The following is a 21,812-nucleotide window of genomic DNA, read 5'->3' on the forward strand; positions in this document are numbered from 1 at the left end:
TAAATTTGCAGATGGCACTAAACTGTTCAAAGTGGTTAAAACACATGAAGATTGTGAAAAATTGCAGGCAGACCTTAGGAAATTGGAAGACAGGTGTCCAAGTGGCAGATGAAATTTAATGTGGACAAATGCAAAGTGATGTATATTGGGAAGAATAACCCAAATCACAGTTACCAGATGCTAGGGTCCATCTTGGGGTTAGCGCCCAAGAAAGGGATCTGGGTGTCATTGTAGACATACGATGAAACCTTCCACCCAATGTATGGCAGCGGCCAAAAAAGCAAGCAATATGCTAGGAATTATTAAAAAAAGGATGGTTAACAAGACTAAATACAGTGGTACCTTGGATTACGAGCATAATCCGTTGCAGGAGCATGCTCGTAATCCAAAATGCTCATTTATCAAAGCGAGTTTCCCCATAGGAAATAATGGAAACTCGCTTTGATAGGTTCCCCCCTTCCACCCCCCCTCCCCAAGGCCAGTAGCGCTGCTCCCCTCCCCACGAGAACCGGCATTGCTCCCCCTGCGAACCGGCACCTCCCCCCCCTGTGATTTGGCACCCCCCTGCCGCCATCGAACACCCCCCCGCCGCGACCTGAGGTCCCCCAACCCACTCGAACCCTCTTCTTACTTCAGTGTAGCCTCCGCACCGGCACCAGCATGTCCTACCGGTGCCCGAAGATCTGCTTCCTGTGCTGGGCCTTGAGCTTGTGCGCATGCTCAAGGCCTGAGAGTTCACGTTCTCTCTCGAGAGAACGTGAACTCTCAGGCCTTGAGCATGCGCACATGCTCAAGGCCCAGCACAGGAGGCAGATCTTCGGGCACCGGCAGGACATGCTGGTGCCGGTGCCGGTGCGGAGGCTACACTGAAGTAAGAAGAGGGTTTGGGTGGGTTGGGGGACCTCAGGTCGCGGCGGGGGGGTGCCCTATGGCGGCGGGGGGGGGGTGCCAGATCACGGGGGGGAGAGTGCCGGTTAGCGGGGGGGGGGGGGGGGGCTAGCAAATCGAGGCGCGCTCGGTTTCCGAGGTGCCGATTTTGCAAATGTTTTGCTCGTCTTGCAAAACACTCGCAAACCGGTGCACTCGTAAACCGTGGTACCACTGTATATATAATGCGTCTGTATCACTCCATGGTGCGATCTCACCTGGAGTATTGCATTCAATTCTGGTCTCCTTATCTCAAGAAAGATATAGTGGCACTCGAAAAAGTTTAAAGAGCGACCAAGATGATAAAGGAGATAGAACTCCTTCACTCAGAGAATAGTTAAGCTTTGGAACGCGTTGCCAGAGGTTGTGGTAAAAGCGGATAGCGTAGCAGGTTTTAAGAAGGTTTGGACAAATTCCTGGAGGAAAAGTCCATAGTCTTTTATTAAGATGGGGGGGGGGGGTTGGGGAGGGGGAAGCCTGCATGGAATGTTGCTGTTTTGTCCAGGTACTGGTGATCTGGATTGGCCACTGTGAGGACGGGCTACTGGGCTTAATGGACCATTGGTCTGACCCAGTAAGGCTGCTGTTATGTTCTTATGTAAAATTGTAATTCTACCCTTCTTCCTCCCTCTCAAGTTTGTCTGTGGTTGACATTTGTCATCAATGTGTTACAATATGCCTGTTTTATATAGCGTTTGACTTTACTCCCCCCAGTATCTGTATGTAATAAGTAAACTGCTTTGATTGCAACCACAGAAAGTGGGTACAGTCAAACCTTGGATAGTGAGTAACATGGCTTGCGAGTGTTTTGCAAGACAAATTTTAACTGGATAAGCGAGCGTCGTGTTGCAGTACGAGCACATATCGCACGTCACGTCATCAGAACCTGCAGTTGAAGCGCACACATCTTATGCTGAGTGCGGCTGAAAGTAATGTGTCATGCCCAATTTACCCACAGTTCAAGCATGCATGACATACGCGCATCTTATGCCAAGCGCTGCTGAACGTAATAGAAGTATTGTACCCAATTTACCCATAGCTCACAGAATACTGTATTTTGTATTAAAGTTTTTGAGTTGTGGAACGAATCATCTTGAGTTTCCATTATTTCCTATGGGGAAATTTGCTTTGAATTATGAGCATGCTTCCGGAACGAATTATGCTTGCAAACCAAGGTTTTACTGTATATCAAATCCTTTTCTCTTTCCTCCCTAGTGGAAAGGCATTTGTTATCTCAGATTGTTAGCAGTGTTGCCCTGTATTATCTCTCAACTTGTTCTCTGTTTCTTTGTGCAGATGGGAAAGTATATAAGGATAAACTGGAGCTTGCGGCAGCTTTCTCTTTTTTTGGAAATGTTATGTCTATGGCCAGTGTCCAGCTTGCTGGAGCCAAACGAGATGCCCTGCTGCTGAGCTTCAAAGACGCAAAGGTAACGCTTTCCCTCTTCCTGCTTTTATATAACCTTGGCTTCACAATCCAAACTTTATGCTTTATTAAACTTAATGTACCATTTTTCCTACAATAAAAGAATAGCCATGTACAATCTAAATTAGAAATTAAAAGGATGCCATTTGTAGATAGGAAATGATGATGTAGAAATGTAGATGATCATTCAGCCAGGTGGGTAACTGACCACAGTGCCTCCTGTACTCTCACTAAAGGCCCATCCCAATCATTACAGGCCAGGGCAGATATGGTAACCTGAGTCATCTCTCTCACAAACCTTTCTATCAAAAAGATTGCTACTAACATATTTGGCTCATAATTTTCCTGGGTTTGTTTAAAGAAGGAGGAAAAAGCCTCGGACTCCAGCCTGCCACTGTCACATCTGTATGCGGGCAAGCTTTAAACACAGAGATACCTCATTGGCATTAAAAAAAAAAATCTCCTCCTACCGAAACACATTCAGTTATGAGTCAATTACTTACAATTTAACAAGTCAGGATGATGTGCAATGAGATTGAAGGGGAGACTATTCTTTTTTTTTTAAATTCTTTATTGATTTTCCAAACTGTACTAGTGCAATAAACAGAAATATAACATACAATTGATCAACAAAAGCACATTCATCTTACAATATACAGTGGAACCTTGGTTTACGAGCATAATTCGTTCCAGAAGCATGCTCGTAAACCAAATTGCTCGTATATCAAAGCAAGTTTCCTCATAGGAAGTAAGGGAAACTCGCTTTGATTGGTTCCACCTCCTCCCCCCCTCCCCGAGGCTACCGGCGCTGCTCCATTCCCCCCCTTGAGGCCACCGACGCTGCTCCATACCCCTCCCCGCGATCCGGCATCCCCCCTGCGAACCAGCATCCTCCCCCCGCTCGCGTTGCCCCCCCTCCACCGCGATCCTACATCCCCCCCGAACACGGCAATGACATCCCTTACCCCAACTGGGCACCGGTGCCTGAAGATCCTCCCTCTTCTGGCGCGGCCTGGGCTGGACGGTGCGTCGGATATCCTCCCTTTTCTGGTCTGGGCTGGGCTGGACTGGCTTTGAGCATTTGTGCATGCTCAAAGCCTTCTGGTCTCGCTCTCTCCGAGATTCTGAATCTGAGAATCTCGGAGAGAGCGAGACTACCTCTCCTTCTCTTGCTGCCCCTTTTCAGGATATCTTGGCTTTAACTCATATTGTTTGTTCCTTGCAGCTTTCTGTGGTGGAGTATGATCCAGGCACTCATGACCTGAAAACACTCTCTCTCCATTACTTTGAAGAGCCAGAGCTAAGGGTATGTACAATTAATTTTGCCTCCTAATAGCTTTCTTCCCCTGCAGTCCCATCTCTCTGTTAAATGATCTCCCAAGAAAGACTCGTAGGGGCCTCCTGGCTTCAGTATTTGACACTGTTGATCACAATGTTATGCTTCTCAGCTGTCCTGTCTTTCTAGTTCAATAGATGTATCATTCTGGATGGACGGGTAATATCCCAGTGCCCATGAGCTGTTATGGTTTTTGAATCCCTCCTACTTCACTGCTGCCCTCTTCAGCTTTTTTCCTTTTTTTCTGATCTACTCTTTACTTCTTTATTTTTGTTGTGTGTGTGTGTGTGTGTGTGTGGGGGGGGGGGGTTCTCTGTTCTTTTTGCTTCATTTCAGTTCTAGTTGAGGGTACAGCTCTGCCTGCGTGGAAGAGAGCAGACTGAGGTCTGCATCTGAAAGGCTGATCCCTTGTGGTACCTGTTTGCCAGCTTTCAGAAGCCTTTTTAGAGTTCATGGCTGTTCCCCTTGTAGCATTTCTTGCCTTAGAAATCATGCACCTTAGGCAAATGACAAATTTTTCATTAAAGCATTCTGCAACCAAACACAGTTAAAGATAACATAAGAACATAAGAATTGCCAACACCGGTTCAGACCCTAGGTCCATTTAGTCTGGCGATCCACACACACGGAGGCCCTGCCAGGTGTACCCTGGCATAGATTTAGTCCCCATATCACCCTATGCTTCTCATAGGGAGATGTGCATCTAGTTTACCCTTACCCGTATCACTCTATGCCACTCATAAGGAGATGTGCATCTAGTTTACCCTTAAATCCTAGAATGGTGGATTCTGCAACCACCTCCTCCGGGAGAACATTCCAGGTGTCCACCACCCGTTGCGTGAAACTGAACTTCCTGATATTTGTCCTGGACTTGTCCCCCCTCAACTTTAGTCTATGCCCTCTTGTCCGTGTCACATTGGACGTTGTAAATAACTGTTTTTCCTGCTCTATTTTGTCGATTCCATTCAGTATTTTGAAAGTCTCGATCAGATCCCCTCACAGTCTCCTCTTCCCAAGGGAGAATAGCCCCAGTCTCCTAAATCGTTCCTCGTAATCCAGGTTCCCCATACCTTTCACTAGCTTCGTTGCTCATCTCTGCACCCTCTCCAGCAGTTTTATATCCTTTAGGTATGGAGACCAATGCTGGACGCAGTATTCCAAGTCTGACCATCACTCTAAAGCGGCATTATAACTTTCTCCAATCTACTTGTGATTCCCTTCTTTATCATGCCTAGCATTCTATTTGCTTTTTTCGCTGCCGCCTATCTTATCAGTATGCCCAGGTCCCTTTCTTGTTCGGTCTTTCCCAGAGTTGCACCTGACATTCTATACTTGTGTTCCTTATTCTTTCTGCCTAAATGCATCACTTTGCATTTTTCCACATTAAACTTCATCTGCCATTTCTCTGCCCAATTCTCCAATCGACTCAAGGCGCTCTGTAGTTCCTCGCTATCCTTCTGTGATCTGATTGCTCGGCATAGCTTTGTGTCGTCTGCAAACTTGATGATTTCACTGGTTGTTTCCTTTTCTAGGTCGTTTATGTAAATATTAAATAATATGGGCCCAAGTACCGAGCCCTGGGGTACACCGCTAGTCACTTTCTCCCAGTCTGAGAACTTCCCATTTATGCCCACTCTCTGCTTTCTGTTCTCTAGCCATTTGCCTATACATCTTAGTATATCTCCCTCTATTCCATGGCTTTGTAGTTTCCTGAGAAGTCTTTCATGTGGAACCTTATCGAACGCTTTCTGGAAGTCCAAGTATATAATATCCACTGGTTCTCCACTATCAATTTGTCTATTCACTGTCTCAAAAAATTGAAGTAAATTTGTCAAACATGATTTCCCTTTCCTGAATCCATGTTGACTGGCTCTCATCAGGTCGTGTGTGTCTAAATGCCGGACTATGCTATCTTTAATCAGCGCTTCAACCATCTTTCCAGGGACAGACGTGAGGCTCAGAGGTCTGTAGTTTCCTGGCATTCCACTCAATCCTTTTTTAAATATCGGCGTGACGTTCGCTATCTTCCAGTCATCTGGTATCTGTCCTGTTCTAATTGACAGGTTGGCAAGTTTTTGCAGTAGTTTTCTGATTTCAACTTTCAGTTCTTTTAAGACTCTCGGGTGAATTCCGTCTGGTCCAGGAGATTTGTCACTTTTAAGTTTGTCGATCTGATGGTAAATCTGGTCCAAGTCTACTTCTACTGTGGTGAGGCTGTCCTCTACGACTCCCTTGAACACTTTCACTGTTTCAGGTATTGTAGCGGTGTCCTCCTTTGTAAAGACAGACACAAAGAAGGAATTCAGTCTGTCTGCAATTTGTTTGTCATCTTTGATGCACTCTTTTCGGTCCCACTGCCTCTTTTGCGAGTTTTTTCCCTTTTACGTATCTAAAGAAGGGATTGAAATTTTTGGCCTCTTGCGCTATTTTCTCCTCGTAGTTCCTTTTGGCAACCCTCACCACCCTATGACATTTCTTCTGATCTTCTTTGTTTTTGTTCCAAGCTTCTGTTGTTTTTGTGTGTTTCCATGTTTTAAAGGAGTCCTTTTTTTCTTTTATGCTTCCTTCACCTCTCTGGTAAGCCATTCCGGCTCTCCTTTGCCATTAGTTTTCTTTACTTCGGAAATCCACAGACTGTAGAGGCTTTGTGCTTCCGTGATAGTATTTTTCAGTAGGGACCATGCCTGATCTACCCATCTTTTTCTTGATTCGTTGTTTCACCATGGCTCTCATGCTATCGTATCTTCCCTTTTTAAAGTTTAAAGTCGTGGTTGAGGTTTTGGTACCTTTCCCCTTCCTGACATCAAGTTTGAAGTTGATCGTGTTGTTATCACTTGTCCCCAGCGGGACCGTAACTTCTACCTCCTTTGCCGGTCCCCCGTAATGCCATTTAGGACCAAGTCCAGGGTGACATTTCCTCTCGTCGGCTCTCCTACCATTTGTTCCAGGAAGCAGTCCCCTAGCACTTCCAGGAACTTTGCCTCCTTGCCACAGTTAGAGGTTCCCAGGTCACAATTAGAGGTTCCCAGGTCCCAGTCTATCCCTATGAAAAATCTAGACCAGGGATGGATCTTCACCCGAAGGCAATTCCTCCCTCCAGGGTTTATCCACCTTGTCTAACTTCTGGGACATCAGCTCCTCCTGAGAACCCTTCAAATCATATGGAGACCCCAAATCCTTTTATACTTTTTTTTTGTTAAAACTTAAAACTTTTCTTTTCTATTAATTTCTATTGGGATCGGTTTATATTTGGGTCCAGCTTAAATCCTGGTAGTCCAATGGTGGAGTGGGCCGAGCTGGGACAGGAGCAGTTCCTCCCTCCCTCCTCTGGAGTGAGGTGTCGGATCCTGTCCTGGCTGTAGAAGCGCCATGGGCTCCCTCAATCCCTCCCTGCCTTGGAGAAGCAGCGTAGACCTCCCTCGGTCCTATCTTAGTTATTGGTGATCCAGTGGGGTTAGTCGGGGCAGGAACAATCCTCTTACTTTCCTGCCCTTGTGGTCTCACTGAAATAAACGGCAGCCACGAGTTCTCCGAGGCAGGGAGGGAGGGTGCGTGCAGTGATTCTGCAGACAGGACCCTACAGACACCTCACCTCAGAGGAAGGAGAGATTGCTTCCGTCCCAGCTCATGACTGGACCACAAGGATTTATGGTGGACCCACGGAGAGGCCAGCACTGGGTTTGGGAGTGGGAGGGTATACAGTTGGGTGGCACTTGAATATAAGCCCTTTGTTTATATTTGAGTTAACATTTTTTCCCTAAAAAAGGGGAGCAAATGTTCTTGGTTTATATTTGATTGGCTTATATTAAAGTATATATGGTACCACTTAGAACCATTCGGAATTGATGGTTTATAAATATCTAAAGAAGATTAGATTAGATTCCCAGGCAGCCAACCAATCCAGTCAGTGCCATTTCAAGGCCCCAGGCTCTAGAGGCTACTTGGCCCTTGATTGTACGAGGCAAAAAGACTGATACATAGAAACATGATGGCAGATAAAGGCCAAATGGCCCATCTAGTCTGCCCATCCGCAGTAACCATTATCTCTTTCTCTCTCCAAGAGATCCCACGTGCCTATCCTTGATAAAATAAACTCTGGAGAGAAACCCACTCCCCCAGGAAAAGCATCCAACAGGCCACATGGCTTGTCCACTTCATAGGCTCCAAGTGAAGCCTGCCTCCCCCCACTTAGCAAAGCTGAATCCAAGATGCAGCGGTTGCAGCAAAATCAGCAGTGCTGCTGCCTCAGGCAATGGGCAGCCCAACGGCGCACGACCACTTTCGAGCCCCCCTTCCAGCACCAGCAGGAGTTCCAGAGGAGAGGTCGCGTGGGAGCCCTGCTCCGCCCCTCTCCCCGACCAGCGGCGGACCCAGCACATGAACACAGCGCCAACGGCGCACGACCACTTTCGGGCCCCCCTTCCAGCACCAGCAGGAGTTCCAGAGGAGAGGTCGCGTGGGAGCCCTGCTCCGCCCCTCTCCCCAACCAGCGGCGGACCCAGCACATAAACACAGCGCCAACGGCGCACGACCACTTTCGGGCCCCCCTTCCAGCACCAGCAGGAGTTCCAGAGGAGAGGTCGCGTGGGAGCCCTGCTCCGCCCCTCTCCCCAACCAGCGGCGGACCCAGCACATAAACACAGCGCCAACGGCGCACGACCACTTTCGGGCCCCCCTTCCAGCACCAGCAGGAGTTCCAGAGGAGAGGTCGCGTGGGAGCCCTGCTCCGTCCCTCTCCCCGACCAGCGGCGGACCCAGCACATAAACACAGCGCCAACGGCGCAAGCCGTTCGGCGCACTGACGAAGGCGCGCGACAAAGGCGCATGCGCCTTAGTGCGCGCCTCCGTGAAGCGCCTGCAGGAAGTCACAGGACAACCAAAAATGCTCACAGCTCAGGCACCAAAGATCCTGTCCGAACTCCACCAACAACAAAGTCAACAAAGTGGTGAGTAAAGCAACTCTGAACCCTCTACCTTGATCTGGAAGCAGCCAGTACTCTAAGCTCAACCCATACATCCACTCTAACAATCAACTCAAATAGCTACTAAACCGCAGACTTAACAAATTTCAGACTACAGGCCTATATCTTTGATAAATGTTGATAATAAACTTTTGGCAAAAATTTTGGCTTTGAGATTAGCCAAAGCTCTCCCACATATTATAGATATGCATCAAACGGGTTTCGTTGCTAAAAGACACTCCTCTAATAACTCTAGATTATTGTTTCACATGTTAAACTTATCAAAAAAAATAGGTGAACCAACTTTTACAGTTTCATTAGATGCTGAAAAAGCATTTGATAGGGTAGAATGGAATTTTATGTATCAGGCTTTAGAATGGTTTGGTATAGGTTCTGGATTTATACAAATGGTAAAAACACTGTATAGCTTCCCGATTGCAAAATTAAATATTAATAATAAGATATCTGATGGTTTTCAATTGCAGAGGGGAGTTAGACAAGGTTGTCCTTTATCTCCTTTGTTATTTGATGTTGTATTAGAACCCTTATTGTTAGCAATACAGCAAACGAGGGAGATACAAGGTATTCCATATTCAGATATGGAATATAAAATTTCAGCTTATGCTGATGACATTTTACTTTATTTGAGAAATCCAGAGTCTACCTTATCTTCTTTATTGGAATTAATTGATAAGTTTGGCAAATTTTCAGGTTATAAAATTAATTGGAATAAATCTGAAATTATACCTTTAAATATTCATTGTGTAAAAGGATTATTTGACACTTTTCCATTCATATGGAAAGAAGAAGGATTTAAATATCTTGGCATTCAAGTTAAAAATACAATTGAAGATACTGTAAAAGAGAATGAAAAATATGTATTAAAAAAAATTACGGAGTTATGTGAGCAATGGAACCCATTACATATTTCTTGGTGGGGAAGAGTTCAAACTATTAAAATGATGATGTTACCTGTAGTTTGCTACCAAATGAGTATGATACCTATTTATTTTCAGGGGTCCTTTTATAAAAAGCTTAATAGCATTTTAACAAAATTTCTTTGGCTTGGTAAAACACCTAGAATAGCTTTAGTAACTTTGCAAAAATCAATTAAGGAGGGAGGGGTAAATTTTCCAAATTTCTATAAGTACCATCAAGCCTATATTCTACGTCAGGGTATGTATTGGATCCTCCCAGAACTTATGGATAATGCACCGGATTGGTTATATTTAGAATGGCGCCTTATGTTTCCCCTAAATTTAGTTCATCTGCCAAGTATTAACATACCTAGAAGATACAGAGAAAATAAAATATTAATGGATACTTGGAAAACGTTGAAGTTTATTGATAAATTAACACCTATCCCAATAAACAAATCAACTAATCAATCTATATGGATAAACTCCAAGATCAAAATTGGCGGAGCTCAAATCCTTTGGAAGAACTGGATTATTGCAGGCATTAGATCTCTAGACGATGTTATTTCAGAAGGTAAACTGCTGGATTTTTCACAATTGCAACATAGATTTGGTCTTAATAAAACACAAAGTTTTAAATGGTTGCAATTGAAGCAGGCCATTCAGGTTGGGTTCCCTGAATGGAAAACATTAAATAATCAATATAGTTTAAAGTTCTTATGTTTTCAAGCAGACTTCCTAGGACATCAAGCCGCATTGTGGTATAAATTAATATCTGGATATTTGAATAAAAAACCAAAAAATGGTCTAAGAGATATTTGGAGCATTGAGATTAAGCATCAAATTAATGCATCTCAATGGCCACTAATTTGGTCTTGGAGAATGAGATGTACAATGTCAGCATCTATGAGACAAACTTGGTTCTTTTTATTACATAGAGCTTTTTGGACCCCTACACGTTTGCAAAAATTAGATAGTTCTAAGTCCAATAAATGCTGGCACTGTAATCTGGAACCTGGGACGTTGGATCATTTACTGTATCATTGTCCCTACATTAAAAGTTTTTGGAATGCAATTTGGCCACAAATTAATAAATTGATGGAAAATCATGTAGCAATATCATATGATACGGTATTATTTGGAATGATGATGAGGAAAAATAGTCAAATTTCACCAGAAAATAACAAGCTTTTATTAATAATGACAGGGGTTGCCATTCAACATATAACCAATAATTGGAAAAATTATAATAACCTAAATTATACATTTTGGTGGAATACAATATGTCATATATTTAAAATGGAAAGAACAATAGCAATACAAAGAGGGACATATACTAAATTCATAAAAATATGGGGGCCATTGACAAAATACTGCAATGAATAAATATTAAGATTTCTCTTCTTCTTTTCTTCTTTTAAGTATCTTTTTTTTTATGACGCACATAGAGGGGGGGCAATGAAAATAATTTCTACATAATATGTTATAATATGTTATACAATATATATGAATGAAAAATAATAAAAGGGTGGGGGGAGGGAGAGGGGATAAAAATATATTTAGAATATGATGTATTAGATACAAAAATGATATTGTGTATTTATCAATTGTAATTTAATATTTTGTTCATTTTATGTAAAATTTGAAAAGTAAAAATATTATATTAAAGTAATAAAAGGGTGGGGGAAGGGTGAGGGGGAAAAACAAATTTAGATATATAATGTATTAGATATAAAAGTGATACTATGTATTTATCAATTGTATTTTAATATTTTGTACACTTTATGTAAAATTTGAAAATAAAAAATAATGGGAAAAAAAAAAAAAAAAAAAAATGGCACTGCGTACACCCAACCTCATCCTTGCCCTCATACTAATTGCCACATTTATAGCAAAATGGAAAACCACAGGCTACCAAATACACACCATCCCTATCCTAACAACAACGCACAGACCTGTTCAACATACCAGAAAACTGCATACCACTAGAACGCTAATTCCATGTCCACTATCCAGCCAAGCCAGCATTCCCACCATCTGGGGAAAAAGACCTCCACCAAAGCCTAACTCAAGCACACAAAAATACCAAACTTCACCAAGAACTATCATCAATACAACCACTACCCCCACCACAAAATACACTACAATAGCTTGCGCATATATGAACATCAGATCCGTCAGCCCAAAGGCAGAATTAATCAAAGACTGGCTGATCAAAGACAATCTAGGCTGTCTCTTCCTAACCGAAACATGGCTCACCTCTGAGTCAGATCCAAGCATCACAGAATTCTGCGCCAAAGGATATAAACTTGAGTTAGTATGTCGAGAAAACAGAAGAGGAGGAGGTCTAGCAATCATAACAAAAAACAATCTCAACATCGACGTACTAACCAAGCACTCCACCCCTTATCTAGATCTGCTAGCCTGCCAAATATCTGACAAATCACTCAATGGAAACCTGAATTGTCTTATTTGCTACATTACACCAGGTAAATGGAACACCTCAAAACAAGAACTTGAAGAATTCATCTTCCAGAACTCACTCTCCTCCACACATAACTTGATCCTTGGAGACTTAAATCTCCACTTAGAAGATCAATCATCCAAACAAACAACAGATATACTCTCATACCTCAACACCCTATCCTACCAAATTCTCAACCCAGAACCCACACTCGAAAAAGGTCATCAACTTGATATAGCAGCTTATTCATTTCCAAATCAAAACACACAAAACATTTACATCTCAAACGGGTCCTGGCACCCTTTCTCTCTGGTCAGACCATTTCAAATATTCATTCACCATCAATTGGGCTCAAAATAACAACAAACCCATCCCAAAGAAATCACACATCAAGATCAGACCGAAAATCGAACCTATCACATTCTGGAACACAGTCGACCCCGAAATCGACCCCAACAACCCCAAAGAATTCATAAACAGTTGGCGGACCCTCAGTGAATCTACACTAAACGAACTAGCTCCAATAAAAAACAAAAACAAAATAGACAGACCATCTAACAAATGGTTCGACGACGAACTTCTACACCTAAAAAGAAAATGCAGACAATTAGAAAGGACATGGAAAAAACAAAAACACAATCACACCAAAGATGAATGGAAAATCCAAATCAAACAATACAATACCAAACTGAAGGAAAAACGAAAAAACTACTACTCCAAACTCATCGGCACCGAAAAACCAGACACAAGAAAACTTTTTGACATCGTAAGAAATCTCACTGATACCAAACCATTTCTCGCCACCCAAGGAAACCAAACTCCCACAGCCACCCAATTAGCGGATCATTTCAAACACAAAATCATCACAACCAGATCCACATTCAACAATTCAAGAATCAACAGAGAAGAAATACGAATCAATCCCAAAACAGATGAAGCAATCCCAGCAGACAGGATATGGACAAACTTCCCAAAGATACAATGGTCAGACTTGGACAGGCTTTACAAAAAATACAGCAAATCCTCATGTGACTTGAACAACTGTCCCTCATACTTACTAGCAACAGCTTCCACCAAATTTAAAGCTAGCCTCACACTATGGCTTCAAACAACACTAAGTGAAGGTCATTTCCCACCGGAATTAGGAGAAATCATAATTACACCTATCCTAAAAGATCCCAAAGGTCCTATAGACAATCCTGCAAACTATAGACCAATCGCTTCAATCCCACTATACATTAAAATAACAGAAGGTCTTGTCGCACAACACCTCTCCAACTACCTTGAAGACCATCACATACTACATCCATCACAATCTGGATTCAGATCCAACCATAGCACAGAAACTCTACTGGTATCACTATTAGACATTGTCCGACAACACCTCAGCAAAGGAAACAAGCTGCTTCTCATTCAGCTCGATCTTTCTGCGGCATTCGACCTAGTTGACCATCACACACTACTCCAGATATTAGACGCAATAGGAATCTCAGGTAATGTTCACAAATGGTTCCAAAGCTTCCTCAAAACACGAACATACAAAGTCAAGTCAAAAGAGCACATATCCGACCCATGGTCAAACCCATGTGGAGTACCACAAGGATCACCATTATCACCCATATTATTCAACCTCTTCATAGCATCCCTCGGCATAACCCTAGACGCCCTAAACACAGTATCATTCAGCTACGCGGATGATATAACTATCCTCCTCCCCTTTAACATTCAAGACCCCTTATCCACAAACCACTTGAAAATAATAATGGAAACGGTAGAAAAATGGATATCAAGTCATAAACTAAAACTGAACTCGGAAAAAACTAAATTCCTACTACTAGAGAAGGAAAAAAACCCATCTCTCACAGAACTAGAATTAAATACAATCAAGTACCCAATGCAAAGCACACTCAAGATCCTGGGAATACAACTAGACAGAAACTGCACAATGCAGTCTCAAATCCACAAAATCATCCAAAGAGCTTTCTTCACAATGCGTAACCTAAGAAAAATAAGAAAATTCTTCAACAAAGATCAATACAAGATATTAGTACAATCCCTAGTACTAAGTTTTGTAGATTACTGCAACAGCCTCTACCTATCATGCCCAAACTACATGATAAAACAACTACAGTCTGTTCAGAACACGGCCCTCAGACTCATCTACTCCCTCGGCAAATATGACCACATCACCAACGCATACCTAGACTCACACTGGCTACCGATAAAAGCAAGATCCCAGTTCAAATTCTACTGTCTACTATACAAAGTAATACACGGAACAGCACCCAGCTACCTAAACAACAGACTACACCGTAACCTCTCACACAGATTAAGGAGAACTCAGAGCCTATTCATTTACCCCCCTCTCAATGGAACACGACGAAAGAAACTATACGACAGCCTTTTAGCGACACAGGCAGCAAAGATCGATACTACCACCTCCAATCTACTGATCAAATCAATAGACATTAAAGTATTCCGAAAAGAAATCAAAACTCATCTCTTCAAAAAACACTTCCCATCATCATAACCTCACAATAGTATTAGAAAATACTCTCATGACCACCACCACCACCACCACCATAGCAACACTTCTGAATCCTGACTGTATTATTTCTATTCATCAAAACAACCTATCACTATCTACTATTTGCTTTCAATTTCTCCTGGAAATGTCCAGACTAACAATTGTAACTTGACACATTCTTGATTCTATGTACTGCAATGCTACTGGAAATGTCCAGTCTTCTAATTTGTAATCCGCTTAGAACCGCAAGGCACAAGCGGAATAGAAATTACTAATGTAATGTAATGTAATGTAATCATCATAATGCAATATTAAAGCACAGTTAAATTCTTTCTCTCCTCTGTGATTTTATTTAATAGAATTGTTCAAATACCTCAAAGGTTTACCTGCACAGGAAGCAGGCCTTTGATGGGACCAGGATGGACACTCTACAACAGAGGTGTCAAACTCATAGAAACATAGAACATGACGGCAGAAAAGGGTCACGGCCCATCTAGTCTGCCCACACTTAATAGCCCACCCCCTAGCTACCTCCATGAAGAGATCCCACATATGATAATCCCATCTTTTCTTAAAATCTGGCACACTGCTTGCCTCAATTACCTGTTGTGGAAGATTATTCCAGCGATCAACCACCCTTTCGGTGAAGAAATATTTTCTGGTGTCGCCAGGAAATTTCCCACCCCTGATTTTCAAGGGATGCCCTCTTGTTGCCGTGAGTCCTTTAAGGAAAAATAGATCCTCTTTCACCTCGATACGGCCTGTGACATATTTGAACGTCTCGATCATGTCTCCCCTCTCTCTGCGTTCCTCGAGTGAGTACAGCTGCAACTTACCCAGTCGTTCCTCATACTCGATCACATAAGGGGCCGAAATCCAAAATATAGGCTAAGTCGCGTGCCAAATTTTTAATTAGGATACTTAGGGGTCCTTTTATTAAGGTATGCTAACCGATTTAGTGCACTCTAAATGTGCACCTTAATAAAAGGACCCCTTAATTTTAGTAGAAGTATAGTGTTACAACCTCTCCAACCCCACGCCGGCTCTGTGATGTAATCAGAATAAATAAAAAAGGCTTTTCCTCTCTCTTTTAGGTCTTAGTTCGCACCAACTCTGGCAGGATACACATTTCAAATCTGACATATTGTAATCACAAAACAGAAAATAAAATTATTTTTTCTACCTTTTGTTGTCTGGTCTTTATTCAAATCGTGTTGTGATCTCAGGCTCTGGTTGTCTTCTGATAATCGCTTGCCAGGGTCTCCTTCTTTCTTCTTCCCTTCCCTCCCCCTCTTGATGTATTTTATCTGCTCTCTATCTGCAGATGACCACCTCTCATCTCTTCTGCTGCTGGTCTAATGAACTAATCAAGGCTGGAGTTGCCCCAAGTCACGCAACTGGAGTGGGAGCAGTGGCCTCGTGTACACCCAAAATGAGTATCCCCATTAGTGTGCTTGGTGGGAATGTGTTAGTCCTGCCAGATGAAGACCTCCCAGCAGAAAGCACACACACTGTGCAGCTGGCGGCAGTGTGTCTCCCCAAGCTTCTGCTGCTTCTTCCCTTGCGTATGCTATGATTGTGCAATTTGCGTATGCTATGATTGTGCAGAGACTGGCAGGAAAAGGAGCCGTGTTGGAATTGGAGCCCTGCTGCCGCCGAAGCACATTCCCTCTGCCGCGGTCCCGTACGTCAGAGGAGAAGCGGGACCGTGACAGAGGGAACATGCTTCAGCGGCGGCAGGGCTTCAATTTTGACATGGCTCCTTTTCCTGCTAGTCTCTGCACAAATTGCACAACCATAGCATATGCGAGGAATGGAGCAGCAGAAGCTTGGGGAGATACACTGCCGCCAGCTGCACAGTGTGTGTGTGCCTTCTGCTGGGAGGTCTTCATCTGGTAGGACTAGTGCATTCACACAGGCTGCTTTAATGAGACCGGGAAGCCGCTTGTACCTCAGTAAAAAAAATGTGCTGGCAGGCCAGCTTAAGTAAAAATGTTTGATTGTCTGGCGGGCCAAATTTTATTACTGGCCCACGGGCCAGAGTTTGACATGTCTGCTCTACAAGAAGGGATTCTGAGGCTGAAAGAAAGCATATCTTAGAAAATATTCCAAAGCATAAAAGGTTATCAGTGAGTAAAATAGTTTCCTGTTGGAGGCAGTTTAGGCAGAAATAATAGTACTCTAGAAAGCCTATAAAGATCAGGAAAAGCTAGAGACTGAAAGCTGTCTCTGATACTAGGGAGACAGGACAGTTTTGTAATTATTTTGTATTTGTTTTGGCACACAGGATGGGTTTGTTCAAAATGTTCACATTCCCCGAGTGCGCGTGGATCCTGATGGGCGCTGTGCAGTTATGTTAATCTATGGAACCAGACTGGTGGTGCTGCCCTTTCGTAGAGACACCCTGACAGATGAGCATGAGAGCGTCGTGGCGGAGGGGTAAGCCGGGAAGGGTTGTCTAATGTCGAAGTGAACACCACTTTTCTCCCTGTGTTACTTGTATGAATAAACACCAGAAGCCTAAAGGAGCAATAGGCGAGGGGTAAGAAGAAGGATAATAAGAAAAGGCGGGATGCTGAAGTGCATTCATAGAGGTAGCTGTGCTTAACTACTTTTCCAGTGCATTAGGTGTGTCATTCTGGACAAGCGGGTTATCTCCCGGGGCCACAAACCATATGCAGACTCCATATCTTTTCTGTGATCCTACTACTTCACTGGAAGCTCTACTGCCAGCTGCAGTTTTTCCCTTCTGCACACGAGCCGGAAGGAGTGTTTCTGTTGTGCGCTCTCTCTCTCTCATTTTATTTGGTGTTTTCCGTGCTCGGAGTTTTCACCTCGGTTTTAACTCTGCTCGCATAGAGAAGAAGCAGACTCTGGTCTGTAGCTGACAGGCCAGAGTGGTCAAGTTGCAGTCACAGATTCGTCTTCTGATGGCTTCCCGGTGTCTTAAACGAAACTAAACCTTAAGCTTATATACTGCATCTTCTCTATAAGAATAGAACTCGACTTGGTTTACAGTAAATTAAAAAAAAAAAAATAATAATAATAGGGATAGGGGTAATATAAAAGGAAACGAAGATCACAATTTTGTAAAAAGCCAAGTTTTCAGATGTTTATGAAATGATTGGAGAGAGCCCAGATCATGCAATTGGACAGGAAAATTATTCCAGAGCTCAATAATTTTGAAAAGAAGAGACTTCCCTAGTTTTCCAGTATAGATGACACCTTTCAGTGTAGGAAAGGATAATTTAAGTTTTTGAGTAGGTCTGGTAATCTCAGATCTTGTAAAATTCCAAAATAGAGGAAAGAAGGAAAAATTCCATATAAGATCTTAAATGTAAAGCAAGCACATTTGAAATAGACTCTAGAAATAATTGGAAGCCAGTGAAGTTTTAGCAAAAGCAGAGAAAGATGTTCAAATTAACTTTTTGCAAAGATCAGCCTAGTCATAGTATTCTGGATCAACTGAAGTCTTTGAAGACTTTTCTTAGTCAGGCTTAAGAAGACTGCATTACAATAATCCAACCTCAAAAGAATAGTTGATTGTACAAGGACAGAAAAATGTTGTTGATGGAAGCAGGATCTCATTTTCCTCAACATATGAAGACTAAAGAAACATTTTTTCACCAGAGAATTAAGATGGTCATTAAAAGAAAGTGTTGAGTCTAAAATGACACCCAGGACTTTACTTGAGAATTCAATCGGTAGTGAAGATCCTGAAGGCAGTATAATAAACAAAGGTATCTGATCTAATTTTGGGCCTAGCCAGAGTAGTTTTGTTTTAGACTCGTTCAATTTCATTTGTACATTAAGGGCCCATGACTGGAGTTTCATTATACATTCTATTATATTACCTCAGCTCAAGTTTTTTCTCCAGGTCTTGGGGTTGATGGCAGCTTCACTGGACGTGGTTTGGTGGGCCTGGGTTCACATGCGCCCTCTTCAGAATGCTGTGCTTCAACGGTGGTTGCCCCAGGTGCACGATTTGGACTCCCATTCCTCTTTGGGAGTTAGTTCATCGCAGTCTCTGTTGGTGGCTTCAGTCGTAGAAACATGATGGCAGATAAAGGCCAAATGGCCCATCTACTCTGCCCATCCGCAGTAACCATTCTCTCTTTCTCTCTCCGAGAGAGTCCACGTGCCTAACCCAGGTCCTTTTGAATTCAGACACAGTCTCTGTCTCCACCACCTCTTCTGGGAGACTGTTCCATGCATCTACCACCCTTTCTGTAAAAAGTATTTCCTTAGATTACTCTGGAGTCTATCACCTCTTAACTTCATCTTATGCCCTCTCATTGCAGAGTTTCCTTTCAAATGAAAGAGACTTGATTCATGCGCATTTACATCTAGTGCAGAGAGTGAGTATGGATCAGCCCCAATGGACAGTGCTTCTCACAGATGCCAGTCTCCTCAGTTGGGGAGCTCAGTTTCTCGGTCACTTGGATCAGGGCAGCTGGTCTCCGGAGGAGACATCTCGGTCAATCAGTGTTCTGGAGACTAGAGCCATCCGGCTGGTGTTGGTAGCGTTTCAGACGTTGTTGATGGGCAAGTATGATCAGGTTCTCTCTGACAATGCCACAGGTGGCTTATGTCAATTGTCAGGGGGAAACTAGAAGTTGTCTGGTGGTGCAAGAGGCTGCTCTGCTCATGGTGTGGGCAGAGACTCATCTCCGTCCCGCAGTCTTTGGGGCCACCAGTCATGGACCTGATGGCCACGAATGTCAACGCCAAAGCGCCACGGTTCTTCAGGCGGCGCAGGGATGTTCAGGCAGAGAGACTGGATGCTCTGGTACAGCCTTGGCTGACGGCGGGCCTCCTGTACGTGTTTCCTCTGTGGCCCATTGTGGGCAGAGTCCTTCACATTACTTGGTTCCCTGGCCGCATGATCCTGGTGGCTCAGGACTGGCCCAGATGCCCATGGTACACGGGTCTGGTTCGTCTTCTCATGGCAGATCCTCTTCCGCTGCCCCTCTCGCCCAACCTTCTGATGCAGGACCCCATTCCAACATTTGATCTGGGTCCCTTTTGTCTTACGGCTTGGCTCTTGAGAGAGGGAATGCCTAGGTAAGAAAAGTTATTGAGATAAAGTGATCCCCACTCTCTTGGGATCCTGGAGGCTTTCCACTTCTCGGGTTTATGTGCGGGTTTGGCATATTTTTGAAGAGTGGTATGCTGCGCGTGGAGTGGTTTCCTTTCGTGCCTTTTTGCCTCACATCTTGTAGTTCATGTAGGATGGCCTGGATAGGGGCTTGGCCTGGTCTTCTCTCTGGGTTCAGTTTGCAGCTTTTGTCTGCTTTTCGCAGTTTGCTGCAGGGTAAGCGTTCAACTTCTTTTCCAAATGTGCTTCAGTTTTTTAGGGTGGCTAAATTGCTTCAGCTTGCAATGTGGCCTTCAGTTCCGGCCTGGGATCTCAATCTGATCCTGTCCGTGCTAGTCCACCCTCCCTTTGAGCTCCTGGGTTCCTGCTCGTTGAAGGACCTTACTCTCAAGGCGTTTTTCCTAGTAGCCATTACTTCTGCGAGATGTGTTTCTGAGCTTCAGGCTTTCTCTTGTAGGCCTCCCTTTCTGGGAGTGGGTGATGCTACAGCCTGTTCATTCCTTTCTGCCGAAGTTGGTCCTTGTTGTTAGGGGACGTGAGGGGTAAAGCCTGGGAGAAGCACAGAGGGATCCTTAGCTATTGCGGGTGGGGGGAGTGGGGAGCGTGTGGCATAAGAGCAAAGAATCCTTAGCTGTAAAGGGTGAAGCCTGGGATGGGCTGGGGAGGGCATCAATGGCAACTCCACTAACTTGGAACATGAGGACATTACTGGCCAGACTTTACAGTAGATATCCTGCAAACAACGGGATGGTTGGATAAGCTGAAGTGAGCTTAGATGGCAATTTCAGCAGTTGGAACCTAGGACAGTACCAGGTGAACTTTACAATCTATGGCCCAGACATATCAAAGAAGAGACAAGTTAATTTAATCAAAGTATTTTTAATGAGAAGAACTAAAGGGCAGACTGGATGGACTGTTCAGGTCTTTATCTACAAGCAAATAAGGCAAGAAAGAGTATATTTCTTTTCCAAGGTTAAGTTCAATTAGTATCACATATACAACCTTAGATACACATTTTTTCCGTTTAGGACCTCAGCGGTGCAGGCTGTGAGAGCATTTCATTCACAGAATTGTTTGCACTAAAGTCTTCATCGGTCTTATTTTATATATTTTTTTATAAATTCTTTTTCTTATTTAAATATTTTAATTATAGAAAAGTTAGAACATAAGAACATAAGTAGTGCCTCTGCTGGGTCAGACCACAGGTCCATCACGCCCAGCAGTCCGCTCCCGCGGCGGCCCAACAGGTCATGACCTGTCTGAATCACCCCTTGGTTTCTCATCGAAGTCCTATCTTCCCATCAAATTCTTGACCCTTTGTCCCTGCACCCCTTTCAGTACCCTACGATCCCTTTGTCCCTCAGGAATCTGTCCAATCCCTGTTTGAATCCCTGTACTGTATTCTGCCTGATCACTTCCTCCGGGAGTGCATTCCATGTGTCCACGACCCTTTGGGTGAAGAAAAACTTCCTTGCATTTGTCTTGAACCTATCCCCCTTCAGTTTCTCCGAGTGCCCCCTCGTACCCGTTGTCCCTCTCAGTCTGAAGAACCTGTCCCTATCCACCCTCTCTATGCCTCTCAGGATTTTGAAGGTCTCTATCATATCTCCCCTGAGCCTCCTCTTTTCCAGAGAGAAGAGACCCAGCTTATCCAGCCTCTCAGCGTATGGGCAGTTTTCTAGCCCTCTTACCAGCTTCGTTGCTCTTCTTTGGACTCTCTCAAGCACCGCCATGTCCTTCTTGAGGTGCGGCGACCAATACTGAACGCAGTATTCCAGATGCGGGCGCACCATCGCCCGATATAGTGGCATGATGACTTCCCGCGTCCTGGTTGTGATACCCTTCTTTATGATGTCCAGCATCCTGTTGGCTTTTTTCGCCGCTGCTGCACACTGTGCGGATGGCTTCATTGATGCATCCACTAGCACACCCAAGTCTCTCTCAAGTCCGCTGTCTCCCAGCAGTGCCCCCCCCCATTTTGTAGTTGAACAACGGGTTCTTATTTCCTATATGCATGACCTTGCATTTCTCCACGTTAAAGCGCATTTGCCATTTGTTTGCCCAGTCTTCCAGTTTGTCCAGGTCCCTTTGTAGGTCCTCACACTCCTCCCTGGTCTTAACTCTTCCGCAGAGTTTGGTATCGTCCGCAAATTTTA

At 43.8% G+C, this 21,812-nt stretch overlaps 1 protein-coding gene across 1 annotated transcript in view; it reads left to right on the forward strand.

Annotated features, from left to right (window-relative positions):
- CPSF1 (cleavage and polyadenylation specific factor 1) overlaps nucleotides 1–21,812 on the forward strand; it is a 406,695-nt gene that overhangs the window by 34,458 nt on the left and 350,425 nt on the right. Inside the window, exons 4-6 of the mRNA XM_033933046.1 lie at nucleotides 2,224–2,357; nucleotides 3,579–3,659; nucleotides 16,846–16,997. Of these exons, the coding sequence (XP_033788937.1) occupies nucleotides 2,224–2,357; nucleotides 3,579–3,659; nucleotides 16,846–16,997 (367 nt within the window). The remainder of the gene's footprint in view (nucleotides 1–2,223; nucleotides 2,358–3,578; nucleotides 3,660–16,845; nucleotides 16,998–21,812) is intronic.

This window comes from Geotrypetes seraphini, chromosome 2 (genome assembly GCF_902459505.1).
Source record: "Geotrypetes seraphini chromosome 2, aGeoSer1.1, whole genome shotgun sequence".
Taxonomy (NCBI): Eukaryota; Metazoa; Chordata; class Amphibia; order Gymnophiona; family Dermophiidae; genus Geotrypetes; species Geotrypetes seraphini.